General features: G+C 48.1%; 5 protein-coding genes across 5 annotated transcripts; 3 read left to right on the top strand and 2 right to left on the bottom strand.

Moving 5' to 3' along the window:
* Nucleotides 1-767: 767 nt before the first annotated feature.
* On the top strand, nucleotides 768-1,622 carry ANOM_002860 (uncharacterized protein; the record flags this gene model as incomplete). Its single annotated transcript, XM_015548117.1, has 1 exon — nucleotides 768-1,622. The coding sequence occupies one exon, from the start codon at nucleotides 768-770 to the stop codon at nucleotides 1,620-1,622; it is 855 nt and encodes a 284-aa protein (XP_015410737.1).
* An 876-nt stretch (nucleotides 1,623-2,498) lies between these two features.
* Nucleotides 2,499-5,172, top strand: ANOM_002859 (inositol polyphosphate multikinase; the record flags this gene model as incomplete). The annotated part of the gene is made up of 6 exons (XM_015548116.1): nucleotides 2,499-2,587; nucleotides 2,726-3,940; nucleotides 4,369-4,481; nucleotides 4,564-4,579; nucleotides 4,702-4,884; nucleotides 4,957-5,172. 6 exons carry the CDS (start codon nucleotides 2,499-2,501, stop codon nucleotides 4,997-4,999), a joined length of 1,659 nt encoding a protein of 552 aa, XP_015410729.1. The 3' UTR covers nucleotides 5,000-5,172.
* A 459-nt stretch (nucleotides 5,173-5,631) lies between these two features.
* ANOM_002858 (putative TFIID and and SAGA complex TAF10 subunit) lies at nucleotides 5,632-6,582 on the bottom strand (the record flags this gene model as incomplete). The annotated part of the gene is made up of 2 exons (XM_015548115.1): nucleotides 5,632-6,090; nucleotides 6,196-6,582. The coding sequence occupies 2 exons, from the start codon at nucleotides 6,580-6,582 to the stop codon at nucleotides 5,632-5,634; spliced, it is 846 nt and encodes a 281-aa protein (XP_015410728.1).
* A 581-nt stretch (nucleotides 6,583-7,163) lies between these two features.
* Nucleotides 7,164-10,064, bottom strand: ANOM_002857 (putative MYB DNA binding protein (Tbf1); the record flags this gene model as incomplete). The annotated part of the gene is made up of 4 exons (XM_015548114.1): nucleotides 9,906-10,064; nucleotides 9,286-9,749; nucleotides 8,564-9,217; nucleotides 7,164-8,504 (listed from the first exon to the last, which is right to left on the bottom strand). Exons 1-4 carry the CDS (start codon nucleotides 10,024-10,026, stop codon nucleotides 7,164-7,166), a joined length of 2,580 nt encoding a protein of 859 aa, XP_015410721.1. The 5' UTR covers nucleotides 10,027-10,064.
* Nucleotides 10,065-11,277: 1,213 nt separating this feature from the next.
* ANOM_002856 (uncharacterized protein) lies at nucleotides 11,278-16,292 on the top strand (the record flags this gene model as incomplete). The annotated part of the gene is made up of 4 exons (XM_015548113.1): nucleotides 11,278-13,027; nucleotides 13,599-15,564; nucleotides 15,624-15,695; nucleotides 15,749-16,292. The coding sequence occupies 4 exons, from the start codon at nucleotides 11,278-11,280 to the stop codon at nucleotides 16,290-16,292; spliced, it is 4,332 nt and encodes a 1,443-aa protein (XP_015410720.1).
* Nucleotides 16,293-17,430: the final 1,138 nt, after the last annotated feature.

Below are 17,430 nucleotides of genomic sequence, written 5' to 3'. Positions count from 1 at the left end.
ACTCAAAGCTGTGAAATATAAATAACAAATAGTATGGTATATTGATCATCTTCCATCTTTAGTATTGCCACTGGTCACGATAGACTACTCGGGCCGTTCCGCTGTTGAGCCTTATCAGATCCAATCTGAAATACTGGCGTGAATGAGTGAATGCTTTAGACGAACTTGATGGAGGACCCTCATACGTGTTGCTATGGGAGACTTGCCTTAAGATTAGAACAGATTTCTTGCTTGTTCTTAGCCTTCTAGGGGATGTTAACCAGAGGGAAATGCCACATAAACCAATCATTATTGATTATACCTTGGTATTAGTGCATATTGTAATTCTTAAGCTATCAAAATGGATATCCAGCCTGCGGACTATGATTCAATGATAGCCCGATACTGCAGGGTAAATTGTAGTCTACTTCTTAGAATAGAGAAAACCTCTTACGCCACTGATATACACCCACCCAACACATAATTCACTTGTGGCCCTAGTCCTTCTCCAGACCGAAGTATCATATCACACAGTTGGTCAACCTTCTGTGCTCTTTACATCACTGCCTGAAATGTTCCGTGGATGTGATCAGTAATCAGGATATATCTACCACCATGCATCGCTTGTTTCGAAGAGAAAGAGCGAAGCCAGCAAATCCATACATCAACGGATGGACGTTTACTGTGCAGCAACATGTTGCCCCTCCTCCTACTCCAATGAGCGATTCGTTCGGCTTGAACAATAAGGCTGGCATGAAGGAAAGAAAGAAGCTTAATCCGGTCCAACGATGCATAAAGCACCCTCACTGCGAGGAACTGAAGGACCATTTAGTATTGAGTTACAAATCTGCAAGATGCTACAGGTTGGCAATGAGCAAAATGCTCAGCTGGTTCTCGTTGAAGTCATTAGTGATGTGCCATTACAAGGCTTGGAAAAGGGAAAGCGAGTGGTGGCGAAGATATATGACCCTTTGTACCTGGATGATGACGGCGGCTTTTTGGACCCTTTCGTATGTGTTGACAAACACTACACCCACGAAGTAGCTGCATACATGGAATTTTCAGACGTCCAGGGCTCCATGGTCCCGGAATACTATGGCTCCTTCTCCTTGGGGGTGTCTGTCGACGAAAGCACTACACGCGACGTCCGTCTCATCCTCATTGAATATATATCTGGGGCTTCCATGCGGGACCTTTCCCCCCAAGAAGTACCGAGACGAGACCGACAGGATATCATGAAGGCTATTGTTCAGTTCGAAACTTTAGCGTACACCCGGGATATTGTTCTCCCAGACCTCCAACCGAGAAATGTCATGGTGACCAACAGCTCTACCCACGAAAAAGCCGTTTGTATTGATTTTGGCGATGCACTCTTCGGCCGTGGGAGTTCTTTCAACAGTTCTGTGATTGACGCGCATCTCCTCCCAGGTACTTATATCTCACCCTTGCTGCGATGGCATGCAGTCTTCAGAACTCGCATGCTTGATTTTGCCGGTTGGATTGATTGGGATTGGCAACCGTGGCTTGAGACGGAATTCAAGCATACAGCTTTCACGATTACTCCAAAAATTCAAGAGATATTCCTTCCAAGTCGTGTGTTGGAAGCTTGGTGGCAGTCTCGAAAGAATAGGGGGCTTTATTGACTGGAATTCTTACTTTACTGGAATGAATAACGGGTGAAAATTGGGCATCAGGTATTGCACGAGAATGGAATAGCATCGTTGGACTAAGTCTAATCACACTTCCTGGATTTGAATGGAGTCAATCTGGGACTTTGTTTCTTGTCATATCCTGTGGCTTCTGGTTTTGATTTGAACAGCTGGTTCGCCGACAGCGCTTAGCTATATGGTGTATTTCTGCTGGCCCCAGAGCAGTCTCTTCTTCTTTTTTTATTATCTTTATTTGTCGCGTTACTCTCTTCTCAGGATAATCTGGTTTCACGCAGTGCACATTGGGGCTTGTCTAGGTGAATCTCGACCATAATAGCACGATGTGAATATCTATTCGAGTGAGACTGATCAAGAATTAAATAAATAAGATAAAGTCGATGTTATATATTATATGTGATATGCAATAAGCTGAGGAGGATACGTTTCAATTGAGTTCCTGGATGGTGGACAGAATGCAGCGCTAGCATGGAAAGGGAAAAGATGTCAGTGCTGGCGCGACTCCGAGGTTCCACGTTTTTTAAACCTTAGATCCGTGACTTCCCCATAGTTTTGTACTAGCAAACTTGCCCCCTAATTGCCGATCATTAAATTAATATTGCATCGTTAAGCCCTTCTCTTGCTTACCTTGTTTGTCTTTCCTTTAGTGTCCTTCCTGTTGCTCCTTTCCCCTTTCATTTTCTCCAAATTAATATTCTACTTCATCCAACCCCCCTGTCCTTTATCTTATCCAACCTTGATCCCATCCTTTGACCGTGTCACGATCTTTGCAATATTGCCCTAGAATTCTGTCATCTTACCTGCATAATCATTACTTTCGTGCCGTTTAATTTAGCAAAAATTGCCATTAAAATGCCATCTTCGTCGAGGTCAGATAGTTCCAAGGCTCGAAAGCTGGACAACGACAGTTTCGTCGCTTTTGACCACGCTGCGGCTGGACAGTAAGTTCTCTATCCGCCTCTGCTCCCGGACCAGTCAGGAATACCCATGCAGCAATAGATGGTCAGGCATATGGTTCTCAAATCGCATACCAGACTGTACATTTTAGACTTCTAAATATCGAAAACTAACTATAATAGTGAGGGAGTTCGCTGTACCCCCTCGGGCTCTTTCATCGCGAAGCCTTGCACTCCCGCCGAGGTTGCGTTCTACGAGTCCTGTGCCCTCCACCCAGCTTTCGCCGAATTTATTCCGACCTACATCGGAAGTTTGACCTCCGCAGAGGGACAACAACAGCCGCTTGCACTCGCCAGTGCCCAGCCGGGCGCTATCGTTCTTCCTAGCTCCGATTCGTCCGAAGTATCGACCGCTGTCGCAACCCCCCAACCGAACGGAGGAGCAAATGCGCCCGACGCACCAGCAACCGTGGAACAGAATTGGGTTCCATCGGGTGGAAAGAAGATCGACACAGGATTGTCAATCGTGTTGGAGAATGTGGCATGTGGATTTAAACGACCGAACGTCTTGGACGTTAAATTAGGCGCAAGATTGTGGGCGGACGATGCGCCGCTTGCCAAGCGAGCGAAGCTGGACAGTGTGTCTAAGGAGACGACCAGTTCCAGTTTGGGGTTCCGAATTGCCGGGATGAAAGTGTGGACTGGTGTTAATGGGGAGAACGACGAAGGGGGTAAGACCGACCCGTATGCGACTAAATATGAGGGCTCAGAGGGCGTAAAGGGCGAGGTCATTGAGAAGGACGGCTACAGGCGTTATGATAAGTGGTACGGACGTGCGTTCAGTGACAAGAATGTTAAGGAGGGGTTCGAGACTTTTCTTGCTGGCGCGAAGGCTGGTTCGGTTGACCGCTCGAAACTTATCGCTCGGAGACTGGCCGATGAACTAAAGAACCTGCAGGAGGTTCTCGAATCCGAGGAGAGTCGGATGTATTCCGCAAGTGTCTTGATCGTCTATGAAGGTGACCCAGAGGCGATGGAGATTGCGCTTGAGGAGGAAAAGAAGGTCAAAGAAAACCCCAAAGAGGACCCCGAGGAGGAAGAAGAAGACGATGAGAGTTTTGAGCTTCAGCTCCAGCAGGATGGCTCTTTCCCAGTGGTGGATCTCCCGATCCAGAAAGATGGTCTACCTCAGCAGGCCATTAATATCAGCATCGATCCGGAAACCATTCAGTTGGGTGATTCGGATATTGAAGAGGACGAGGAGGAGCCTCCGAAAGTGCATGATCTCCGTCTGATTGATTTTGCGCACGCCAGCTGGACACCCGGCCAGGGACCGGATGAAAATCTACTCAAGGGAGTACGAAGTCTGGTAACATTCCTCAATGAGCTTGCTACAGAGTAAATGTACAAGGCTCCATCTGGACATGTATCCAATAGTCGCCGGCGACTGGATATAATACTCGTGCTGTTTACTAATGTATTAGTGAACTACCAAGTAGTGTCAGGATGCTGCCTTCCATGTTGAAGATAGATCTCAGCAGCAGTAAGTAGAATAAAGCGATAGCTAATTCCCTTGTAAGATCGAAGTAAACCATCTCCTTCCCGCATTAACATCCCTCAACCCAGCACTATACACAACCGGAACCACTAGCTAGCACATCAATTGCTTGCCCTTCCCAAGCTTGTTTCACCCTCTTGATAGACTCTCCGATCTCCAGTGGAACCAGAACCTGTCTCGAGCGGTATCTAACGCCTAATAGCTGGAATCCGGAGTGGCTCGCTTTTCAACATCCTAGGATATTGAAACGCGCTGACTAAGCCGATAGAACGCCGCTCCGAACAATTTGTACCGGAACTATCGCAACAGCGAAACCAAACCCAGCAGCTGCCAACAAAATGTTCCCCACGCGTGCCCTCCTGGGGCGTTCCGTCTGGAAAGGTGAGTTCTTTCTTTCCAAGCCCACGGCGATGACAGGCCCAAAGACAGACATAGACCCGCTAACACAATCCCATCGCAACAGGCCCAAACATCGTCCCGTACGTTCATCCCATCAATCAATAACCCTCGCAGACTCCCGAAACAAGATGCCCATAGACATTCGAACTCGGGCCTATTATATATACGATATTGAATAACTGACAGCGCTGGAATCCCTTAGTCTCCCTCTCCCCCGGAAACTCCCTCCTCCTCCCGGCACACCCCCGATCAAGACGCAAAAGCGCGGAGCTACGATTCTCCCTAACTTCGTGGGCCTGCGATTCTCGGTGCACAACGGGAAGAACTACCAGGATGTTTTGATCACTGAGGAGATGGTTGGACGGAAGCTTGGTGAATATGTCGCGTATGTGGCTTTTTCTCTCTCTTTCTTTTGCCGGTTTGTCGATGGCTGACTTGTCTTGGTGTGGATCTACAGGACTCGGAAGAGGTTTACGTATAAGCAGTCGAAGAACAAATAGATGATTGGTTCTGTGCGGTTGTGTGCTCTGTGGGCGACGGGATGGATAATTGCCTGACTTGAGGTCTGTGGGGAGGATTTACTATTCTCGATTGGCGTTTTCGTATTCTTGTATATCTATGTCGCATATGTTGAATGTAAAATTAGCCGTTACTGTCACTGTGGAGTCAGGATAATCAGTATCATTGAGTCTCCATCTTATGATCTATTCTTCGGTTCTTTAACGCATCAGGAAAGAAAAAAAAGACATGGATTCACTGTCGACATGAAGCAGTGCAAATTGGATTATCTCCGTTGATTCTTCACCCTCCCAAACGCCTATGCAAAATCTCGTGTGGTAAAATTTTAGAAGCCCAAATGCAGGATATCGTTTGTCCCCAGCCCAGTATTTACGCCAGTAAGCAAACCCCTTCCAATTAAAGTCGACGTTCAATCTTCAGTCGACAGCGATCTAGAACGTAATCTCCAAGATGGGTATCGCCATTCCCAAACTAGTCGTCGACACATGGAGTACAGTCTCCTGCGCGCGTTGTCCCAGCATGCGGAGGCAAGAATCTGCTGCCATCTCGCGTCTCAGATTGCCCAGTCAACGGCCCATGGAGCCACTCGTCGTAGTACCCAATCGCCCAAACTCTACCGGTAGAACTCGCCTCTCTTGACACTCACGCCGTACTCGCCAACCGCCATTCCCAGATCTTCCATGGTGAGCACCGTCCGTCCTTGCCCGGAGCCTCCTGAACCACCACCGCCAAAACCGGGCCTTTGAATTCCCAGATGTGTACTGGCTTTGCCCTTGCCTGCATCTCCGCCCGAAGCGCCAGCGCCAGCTCCTGCTGCACCTGCGCCAGACGCACCAGTGGGCATACCGAGACCCGACGCGGCGTTAAGACTGCCCATGGGGTTGCTGGCGGAGGAGCTATTAGAAGCCCGAATACGCGCGTATTGGTAAGAGTCCGCAGCAATATCCGCAATGAATTTCTGAGTCGCCAAAGCGAGAAGTCGGGCTAAGTGTGGGGGTGTTTGGTTGGGGCCATTCCCTGGGGGTGGTAGACCGGCAAGGGTAAGATAATGAGCTGTTACAGCGTCAGGGATCTATCGAATATTAGTATTTGAATGGCCATGACCCGAGTTTTATCTTATAAAATGAAAAGAGCAGGATCATTCCCTAAAGGGAAGGAGAGGGGAGAAAAAACTTACAATAGGCGCATACTCATCCATTTTGCCCAGGAACTCGCGCAAACTTGTCTCCTTCTTCGATGGCGCTGCTGCCGCCGCAAAAGCGTCGACTGATGTTGCGGTCTGGATTGGGTTCCCTACCGTAGGGTCTTCGGCATCGGTTGCGTTGGTCATTTTGGTGTCGTTGCTTGTGTTCAGATCAATATCTTGGTCGATGGAAGCGTCCAAGGCAGCACCGTCTGCTGCATCGGGGCCAGGCTTCGGAACAGCTGTCGCCCCGGATGAAGTTGCTGGTTCACCAGATACCGAGGCTGATGATGCTGAAGGCTCTTGGGAGCCAGTCTGTGACAAAGGCGGTGGTTGCGACGAAGGTGGGACAGAGGTCTGTGATGGCGCTTGGTCGGCCATGGTGAGAACAAAGGAAGTACCAGGTAAGGCGATCAGGAGATTGGGCTGTAAAAAAGCAAATTATCCGGGTTTGGCAGTGGGCGAGTTGGAACAGGGTACTTCGGGGTCCGATGAATCGCGGCGATACGTCGATGTGAACAAGCGGAGAGAGCTTAGCTTTCTTTACCCGTGCGCGGCCCAACGTGACTGACGGACTCTCCGCGATTAAATTCCGATAAATTTACCCTCTTCTACCATTTATCCTGTACAATCTTATTTCGTACCACTCACGCATTATCATTCCATGTTATGCCATAAAAGTACATCCTTTGTTCCATAGAATCTCCTCCTGTTCGTGAATCACCTATTTACTGTTACATATCGAAACCATATATGGAATGTCAACCCGCCATTAATCTTCCAACCCAGATAAAACCATTAGAGATAAGCAGAAGGGCTTTTTGGAGCAACCAGATACAACTGAAAGCTTAGAATGCGGGCGACAAGCAACTGCCCGGGGCAAGAAAAAGAAAGGGAAAAAAGAGAGTGATGGAAAGGTATCGAGGAGATGAGGAAGGAAAGCGAGGACAGGAAGATTCAATCTACTGCCCAAGATGCATGTTTGGATCAACGGGATCCTGATGGTGTGGGTGGTGCTGGTGATGTTGGTGATGCTGGTGCTGTCCAAACTGATCTCCATGCACCTCCTGCCCAAGGGTCTGCATCAAATTCTGCTCAGCAGTTTGATCGAATGCTGCATGAGCACCAGCATCAGGTGGTAAACTGGGAGACGCCGACATGCCGTCATGACCGTGTCCTAAGGGAACCGGCTGAGGGTGTGCGCCAGCTAGGGCCATCATTCCTTTGATTCCTTCGACATGAGCTTTGTCTTCTTCTCCTTGCTTCTTTTGCCGCTCTCGTGCTTCACGCTTGGCAGCCTGGGCGGGCGCACGAGTTTTCAATTCACCAGTAACGAACTTCAGGTAATATGGAACTTCGATTCCACTCTTAAGGAAGAAGAGTTTCAGATTGCGCGCCTTGTCTTTGAGCTGAACCTGATTCCGATCTTTCAGTGCTTCACTAATAGTACCTCCAGGGCCAAACATAGCGAGTATCTGACTCCAATGGGGCCCCTTGACACGATCCAAGCCAGCCATCAATGCATTCTCCTCTTCTGTTGTCCAAGGTCTACGCTGGCTTGGTAGGCCCGACTTGCGGCTGCTGGGGGATGACTTCGCCGATGCTGCCATACGAGCCCGCTCGTAGAGAACTTGAGTCGGCTGAGATTGCGAATAATGAGGGATTCCAGGCATGTAACCATGATTGGCGGCTGCAGAATTTGGCCTTCCAGGCATGGAGACTGGGGCACCATGGGTGTATTGTTGGAAATTGGCCTGGATTGGTCCCTGCTGAAAGGTAGGCTGCGTAGGCTGTGGTTGATAACCTGGTGGTGTAGGACTTGGCTGATACTGCTGATGATGAGGGTTCTGCTGAGGTGGAAGCTGGCCAGTTGGTTGCGCAGGAGCATAGCCATGATAGATTTGTGCACCTTGCTGGGTTGGGTGATGAGGTACATGTTGCTGCTGTGGTTGCTGTTGTTGAATTGGATGTTGAGGCTGCTGAGGCGGCGGCTGCTGGGCTTGTTGTTGCGGCTGCTGAGGTTGCTGTTGGTGATGGTGTTGTTGCTGTACCTGCTGCTGCTGCTGCTGCTGTTGCTGCTGTTGCTGTGACTGCTGCTGCGAGCGTCTCAGCCCATGGCCCTGCAATGCGATTTGTGCTGCACGAGCAGCACGAGCAACGAGGTCACCATGCATGTTTCTGTCGACAGGAACATCGGGAGGCTGAGGAGCAACTGGAAATTGTCCTTGAAGGGGAGCGTTGCTTGGTTCTTGCGCGTCCCCGCTCGAAGAGGATGGCTGGCGTCCTTTGGTCATCTTCTTCGACTGAATCAAATTAGTACTTGAGATACTCTTGACTGAAAGGGATAGCTGGGGCATCGAACCTGCTGGTTACTGATCGTATCAAAATTCTTTGTGACATAGGAGCTAAGGTCCCTGAGAAAATCTTCCCAGTGATACTTGTCTGGCAAGGCCTTCATCGCTTCTTCATTATTGACATCGTTGAGGAGGATATCACGGCGCGACTTGGCGCGATTTACAAAATCAGTTTCGCTTGGAGCAAGTTGACGAGTGCCCGGGCGCCTTTCAAGTAGACGCTGCTCTAAGTCGTCGGGAAATAAGTCGTACAGCAGCTCAGTTCGGGATCGCTCCGTGTTGTTCATTGAGGCAATGAACGCCTGTGTTTTCAGCTCTAGGAAGAGAGCCCCCTGTACTTTGAGTAAACGACCACCCTCCGGAACAAAGACATCGAGGAAGTTATCATTCAGCTCGGAAAATCCAATTTCTTGTGTTCCAAAGATGCTGGAGACAAACGACGCAAGGTTGGCCTTCCTGATGATGTCAACTTGAGAGGACTCGGTGAGCTCAAGTTCGGTAGCAGACAGGAATGATTTTTTGGTCGAGTACACTTTCTTGGTGTGGTCGAAAAGCGACCGCATGGTAGCATAGGCTTGTCCATTCTCGGAATCTGGCTCGGAGACAAACGAGGTGATATCCTGATAGGTAGATTTTGCCAGCAGAGATAGGATTTGGGTAGACTGAGCGAACGTTAGAACATAAATATGAATCATGCAAAGAGGAAGTACAGTTCCAAGACAATGCTTACCAGGTTGTCAAGAATGGGCAAACTTTGAATTTTAAGGTGGGAGTTTGCTTTGACAAACACCATTCCTTTTGGAGCCGACTGGCCAGAAGTATCGGCTAATTGCTGCTGTCCGATAGCGCATTGTTCCTCGACGCGTTCCGCATGGTTCATGATGCTTGAAATGACGGTAGCTATGTCCGTATCAATGTCCTGGTTTGGTTCTGGTGCCACCGTGCTTTCGACGGGTGTCTCGATATGACTAGTAGGTTTGTCATCTTGGCGTTCAACCGTGTCGACTATACTAGGGCCGAGGGCTGAGGCCAACTCTTCTTCGATTTGATTTCCTGGCCCTTGGTCCACGACACTGGGCGGTTGTGGTGGAAGTGAGAGGTCTCCTGGTTCCGACTTGAGGCGCGGCTTCTTGGAGGCTCGAGGAGAGACGGCACCGTCGTCTTCTTCAAGGGGACGGGACATTTTCGGGGCGACTGTAGAATATCGAGTCAATGATCGGTTTCACTTCATGTAATCATGTAGGAGAGCCTCTTGAGTGATTTCAAGTGAGAGTAGTGGTCATTCTGCCCTGCTAGTAGGAACGGCCGGATGGAGCAAAGGGTTGCTGGTAGAACGCGCACGTAACTTACCATTAAGATCTTCATCCTGGGGGATAGAAGTTGGAGGAAGCTCAGAAGAGTCCTGCCCATCAATGGACGGCCTTACAGCCTGTGAATTCACCATGTTAGGAACAGTCAAGTCGGTCTGCATAGGACGTTGACTTCCAAGAGCAGAAATAAGGGCTTAGGGGTAGGGCGCAGGCGTAGGGCTTGCGAGAGGATGAGACGGGCGGATAAATGGCGTGACAGAATTTTCGCCGGGCGGAAAGGTGACAAGCGCAGCCTGAGGCAGCCACGAAGCAGCACCACTCAGTAGTATGTATGGCAGTAAATGAATCTAGTAAGGGAAACACGATCGAATATCTCTTATTACTTGCAGTTCAAGTCTTGTGTGTCATTTTAATCTGCGCATCTTCTTCAAATTTCTCATAACTACCAGATTCTAGAGTAAATGCACATACAATATGATGCGTGTGTGGCCTCAGGCACTTATTTCAGCTGCGGAGGTGCCGTCCTGTACCTGATCAATCTGATACCTAGCCACGGAAACATCCCTGGATAGTATCTTAGACTTCTTCTTTTGATCATACCATAACTAATATTCGCAGGATCAAACTTCTAAGGACACTTCCATTCACCTGTACCGTACATACCTGACCGCCACGGTTGCTTTCGCTGGGATGCTACCTTCCTCAGTCTACACGTCATCGATAGACTGCCGTTCCATAGTGAAATATCGTCTCTTGAGTGGCATTTGATCAATGCTCCACGAGTCTATCTTGGTACTTGGCTAACTTTTTGCAATATTTTATACGCAGTATGGGAAAATCCTTCGTTCCGGGAAGGGAAAGAAGCCAACCCGATCGTTAAAGGTCAACAACAACTACTAAACCGAGTGTCTTGACTATCGATATAAGCCACCCGTGAAATTAACTGCAGCTGCTAACATCTGAGGTACTCGAATACATTGTTTGTTATTGATATATCGATCACCCTGAGGTCCATAAATGAACGGGCTACATTGCTTTGCTCAGTATTTACTATTTACTCAGGACGAGGCCTTGTGAAGCTACCATCGCACCATTCCAGAGGATACCCGCTGGTACACGGTTCCAATTACGGATGAAGTATGACTTTATGTCGTCATATCCCATGGACTTGCCAAAGTCAAATGGATGTTACCGGAGTCCAGGTCTCAGAGCTTTCATCCCAATGTTTCTAGCTCTTATACATTACTCTCCTCCTGTGCCTGGCCTCAGTGAACTGTAACGCACCCCTTTCTTCTCGCTAACTAGGGGCTTTTACTCGCCCTGTTCTTTGTCTTCTATATGATATTAATGAAAACCTCCAATAAGATATACTCCTTTTATAAAAATAATCATTTGACGATCCTGTGCCCACTATGTTAATCTTTAATCTCCATGTCATGACTGCGGCAGCAGTATTACACACATCCCTGGCCTCTGCCCAAGATCTGGAAGAAAAGGTGTGGGCAGTCGTTGCCTACAACCTTTACGGAGATAGTATTCCAACAGCCCTACCTCTTCCGAAAGCCTTGACGCCGTATGGGGCGAATCAGTTGTATGCGGCAGGATCCGTGTTCCGGGACCGCTATGTTGCAATACATGAAAACGATAACGCTTCAGTTACAAGGATCCAAAATATATCGCCGTATTTGATAGATGCTGAGGAGGTGGATGTGCTTTCGACCACTGATCCGTCAGTTGTTGCATCTGCTCAGGCTTTCATGCAAGGCCTTTACCCACCTCTCGAAAAATCGCTTAACGCAACATTCTCCGATCCCTCATTTCAACTTGCCAATGGCACTATAGCTACTGCTCCCTTGGGTGGATATCAGTATCCCCGAATCATCACTCTTGATGCAGCAGACCCGCGATCAATCAAGCTGGACGGAGATACAGGTTGCCTGCTGCACCAAGTTGCCGATACTGAGTACGAATACGGCCCGGATGCTCAAGAGATCAAGCAGGATTCAGCGGCCTTTTATAGCAAAATTTACCCGTTGTCTTTGTCTGGAGTATTGGATCCTTCTTCGGCCAATTATGAAAATGCCGTTATGATCTCAGAATACTTGGACTACGAGTCTGTGCACAATGAATCATTATTGCATAACATGAACCAGGATGATATAGACCGTGCTCGTTCTCTTGCAGACCGCTATGTTTTTGCAACGAATGGCAATATGCCATCATCAGGGACTAATGTCAGTGACCGTATCCGCACTGTTGCGGGACGCACATTAGCCTCAAGCATTTTGGATGCTTTTAACAACAATATCGACTATCGAGGTGCCAACGGGAAAATGACACTCATGTTTGGTAATGACGAGCCTGCTGTCGCTCTTACATCCCTTATGCAGCTGGCGTCGCCAAAATATGGAAATTTTTACGGACGTCCCACGCCTGGTGCATCAATGGTGTTTGAACTTTACAGTCTGGAGAATAACTCCAGTCCAGCGTACCCCGACCCGTCTCAGCTTTACATTCGATTTCTCCTACGAAATGGAACCCATTCGCCCGACTTCCGATCCTATCCACTCTTTGGACATGGACCCAGCAATATAGCCATTCCTTATACAGAATTTCAAGCAGAAATGGAGGCGTTTTCGGTGGGATCGACGAAAGAATGGTGTCTTCTTTGCAACTCACAAGCTACGTTTTGCTCTGGCGTCTTCGGTGGAGATGAGGGTCGACCTACTAGTGATAAGGGACTGAGTCCTGCAGTTGGTGGTGTCATTGGGGCAGTTGTTACACTAGTAACGATTGCTCTCATCTCAATCGTCGGATTTCTAGTATGTGGTTTCCGCATGAATCGCACTCGGCGGTCAAGCCTCGGAGGCTTCAAAGGCAACAGCAAAATGGCAAGTGATTCTGATGTCACATTCAAGAATCCTACTTGGGAGGATGTCAAACCAGCGGAAACCCAAGAGGCTAATGGCAGCGGTGCTGGTATCACTGTCGTGAGAGGACATGAGCGCACAGGCAGCTGGGAAATGAAAAGTCAACAACAGACTAATAACAAAAATCATAATCATAACACGTGGAGAGAGCAAGCCACGTCTCCATTTGATGTACCAGAGGAGGAGGAATGGCAAATCCACAGTGCTATACAACCAGTCGCAGCCCGTGAAAGTGTGTAGTGTGTTGCCTTTGGATAATACTGTTCGCACTTTCTTATGTACCGTGGACCGTGGTCCTTGGACGCCCTTCGTTTCAGTTTCGGGCCTTATTCTAATTTATTTATATCTCACTAGTGATATTTTAATATTTCTAACTGTTTGATAATTGTCCTGATTTATATTAAGTATTTATAGTGGAAAAAAAGCCGAATATCAGCCACGAACCTGGATTGCCAGCTGCGTGCACTTTCCAGATCGGGCAGACGGCCGATGGACCTTCTGAAACAAACAACTCGGAGTCTACACTTCCAGAGCAACTCTCTTGTGTCATCTCCCTTCAGCCTCTCGATACATGAAAGAAACATGTCTTCCGTCTAGCCACGCTTCTTCATCTTTCCTTTCCTAAATAGCACCATGAGGAAGTATGATATCCAAACTCTACTGGCTTTGAGCCAAAACGCGCGTGTAGAGCTCAATAAATTCAGCGACCAGGCACTTGGCTGTATGTACACTTTTTTGCATCAAACTGCCATGTAACTTGAAGCTGAATGCTAATGATGCTCAACTATTGATCTGCGACGCAGATAATTTGCTCCGCCAAAACCAAGCAAGCACCAACGCCTTAACTGAACAATCGGCCAATCGGTCAAGAACAGTGTCGAATATTTCACATCATACTGAAGTTTCTCTAAGTCGTTTACACTGTCCAATTCGCGTGCCGAAAGATCCTCCTCGATCCAGCCGCGCACAGACTGATGCTGGCTTTGCGCGATTTCTCAAGGATCATACATCCCCTAAACATCAACGCGTTACCGCCGGTGGTCGTATCGTCCCTATGGAGCCACAAACCCCTGTACCTAAATTTAAATTGCCTGTGCAGAAGAAGCAGACAAGCGATCACGAGGTTGAGGCACCCGGGTCTCTTCTGGGGATCGAACGCGAATGTGTATCCAGAAATATTTCAGTAGGGCCAATGGAATCGAACTCTAACAGAAGCGATGTATCAAGGAACTCTATCGGCCCTACTGGAATTCTCCCAGACCTTGCAAAGATACCCCTCGCAAATGGCTTATTTGACCAAGCATCTCAAGGATCAGGATGCCCGTCGACTATTCCGTGGTCCGCTCCGGGCTATGTCGTACCTTCCGGATTTCCAGTTGCGTTCAACAATCAGCAACTTCCTCGCATTGATCAGTGCCCTCAAATGGCATATGTACCGGTATTCCCAGATCCCACGATGTATAGCGTTGGCTCGGATATGTACCAAGGCTTGAATATGCAGGGTCTTATGTCTTCTATACCAACATCACTTCAGCCACACTTGGCTGTGTCAACATCATCTTCTGACTTTGCATCATGCAGTAACGCTGCTAGTGCAGGCTCTTCCTCAGCTTTCAGTCAGGGCCAAATGAGTTATGAACCCGGCTATCCGACTTTTGCGCCTCAGGTATATCAATTTGTCGGTAGTCAGTACCCAGCACTCAAACAGCCACAACATCTCTCAGGAACACCCCAAGGAATGCCACATCTGAAATGCCTAGATGAAGCTAAAACGCAGCATGAGTCTCTTTCAGCTCAGCTCTCCCGTCTCGACAGGTACATGGCTATACACACCTGGGATATAGACTCTCGATCGAAAAAGGCAATGGTTGAACAGCGAAAGAGTTTGGTGCGAGAGTTAGACGTAGTCCGAATGTATAGAGAGCAGCTGGAACTGATCTTTGGCAAGCCACACATGAATGGTTCAAGCGACCAGCAAAGGGTCAATGCTGATTTCCTCGTACCACCTAGTACCTATCTTACAGGAAATACGGCAGACTATCAAGGGTTTTTAGGGCCAATGTCTTCATCATCTAGTGCGAGCTGCACAGGTCAGACATTGCCTGCATACTTGGCTCCGCCTACACTCCCCATGCTTTGCCCAGAAAGTGAAACTGCCATCCCAGTGTTTCCGTGGCAAACTATGGGAAATCCAGACTCAGCTGTATGCGTTAAAGATATTTCCGCAAACAGGACTCTCGGAGCTCCCAATTTGTCTCAGCAAAATAATGAATTGAGAACAAACCTAAACATAAACCAACGAGACAGGTCAATCTACACCTCAACTTTCAGCGATGGGTCTGGCAGCACCGGTGATGAACAGACATCATCTTGGATGCCATCACCACTAGATCTTCAAAACCTGTATCACAAAATTGAAGAGGCCACAGAGCGGGGCGAACCTGTTGGCAGGCTACTAAAGGAATTGTCTGTTGTTACCACACAGCTCGTAAAGCAGAAAAGGGAAGAAGGCAGAATCTCTCATCGGTCAATGCGAGGCAAACAGGGTTTGCCGTCACTTCCAAGCGGTAAACCAGGTTCGGCGAGAATGACCACCAATGGCAAGCCAGTGAAATATGAAGGACATCGCTGGGGATCCGAAGTTCATCCTCGAGAAGCTGTCAAAAGCTGCGGTGGCACGTCCTCTACATCAGACAATGAGGAAAATGGGAAACTCTCTTCGTCTTATGTGTCTACAACGGACTCATGGGCTACTGTTCATGAACGAAAGTAAGCATTACCTCTCAAAGCTTGTCTCTTCCTCAATTTCAGATTCCTAACAATAGCAGCAAGCGCCTAGTTAGCATGGGCTCTCTGGAAGATCCCAAATATGGGAAGAATCCGGAATCCATTTGGAAAAGGTAAAAGTCGCCCATACATATGCGTAAAACCTACTTACAGTATGTTATAACAGCACTCGACCACTTTCCAAGGACAAAGTTGTGTTAGCTGAGACACATGCTTCGGGTGCTCCACAGAATATTGGATGGGTCCTGGGACGATTGGAAGACAAGCAAGAGGTCAAGCCGAGCAACATTACCGCGCTACATCGTACCCACAGAATTCGTGGAGGAGACTCAGACATGCAGAATATGAAGCTGCCAATATCGTCTCTGAATACACAGCTCTTGAACAGAAATCGGGGCTTAGTGTTTCAAAAAACAGCCGCTTTGGCGGTTCCTCAAAACGTCAACGTACAGGCTTATGTGCCCTCTTTTGACGGCCCTGGAGATACGCCTGGAAACGAGACAAGCCAGCAAGCAATGGAAACCGGCGATAGGCAGATGCAGGGGACCGTACTCCATAGCTCGGCTCAAGAGACTAGACCATGGTATATACCCAAGCAGCGTCCCAAGCCTAGTCGGGAAATCCTACGTGACTTCTTTCGCCAAGTTAGAGATGAGGAGCGATGTGAAATGCGCAACTCTCAAAACGAAGGTCAATCTAATGGCCGGTAAAGCAATGGCCCCAATGGCCCCAGGCGCAGCTGCATTATCCTCCATGGCCTTTTCAGCCCTTCACATGTTATTCTTGGTTTTTGTTTTTAGTTCCTGACTGTTTGTTCTGACCACTACAAAAGAGAAAAGAAGAGAGTGCACAGGTGAGTAGGCGATTTGGACAAGGAGTATTGTAGACTTTTGGGAAACGATGTTAACTTAGGTACAGGAAGCACGGTTGGCAATCGATACAGCATTAGGATGCACAGCATTTTGAACCCCTTTGTATTTTTCACCTTGGGTCGACCCTTAGGAGAGGAGGCTTACTTTTGTCTGAAAATGAAGGTGTTTGAATAACTAGTATGCATGATATTCTCGGATAGTTATGTTTCGAGGCTTTCGGCTACTCAATTCTCTGGAAGGGCAGGCTCCATGTCAATTTGGCGACTACCGAAGGCTGGTCATCTTGTTTCTCGGCGGATATCTCTATACGAGATTAGTATGAATCAAGTCTCCTGATTGAAACTGCTTGCATAGGCTGAGCTCTGCCGCTCGGAACAGAATCACCTAGTATTAGGACTGAGTATTTTACATGCACACACTTACTCAATTCCGAAACTGGTTAACTTGGCGGGCTTCGAGTGAGAAAGAACAATCATACTGTAGGCCTCATGAGAAGTTGTAGCGGTCCTTGGCATAGATTCACCAACGTTAGACCCACTTATTTACTTAGGTTACATATGATCGGCGTATCCCCGACTAGTTCGATACTAAATTTAAGTAGCAGGTTTGGTAGAATGTGCTCTGTGGTTCCTATTCCTACAAACTTAGAGTCCGACTATGGCAAATGGGTACCAACCCTGGTTCTCAACCGACTTTGACGGTTTCAAGCCCCATATCGAAGTAGGACAACGAAAGTTTGGCTCACTGATCCAAGATGTGGAGAATGTCACCCGGTATCGCGCTGACAGCCGACGTATACAGAACAGCATCTGCCCATGGAGCTTCGTACGGCCTGAAAGTACTACTCGACGAGTAATATTTTCTCTTCGAAGAGCCCGATGTTGAACAATCATTGAGGATCCTGTTCAACTGAATGTACAACCTTACCCGGAAGTTGGTAGGATTATCATTATGTCTAAGACAGCGTTTACGGCGG

The sequence above is a fragment of the Aspergillus nomiae genome (genome assembly GCF_001204775.2).
Source record: "Aspergillus nomiae NRRL 13137 chromosome Unknown contig00024, whole genome shotgun sequence".
Taxonomy (NCBI): domain Eukaryota; kingdom Fungi; phylum Ascomycota; class Eurotiomycetes; order Eurotiales; family Aspergillaceae; genus Aspergillus; species Aspergillus nomiae.
This window is presented reverse-complemented; position numbering and strand designations above follow the sequence as displayed.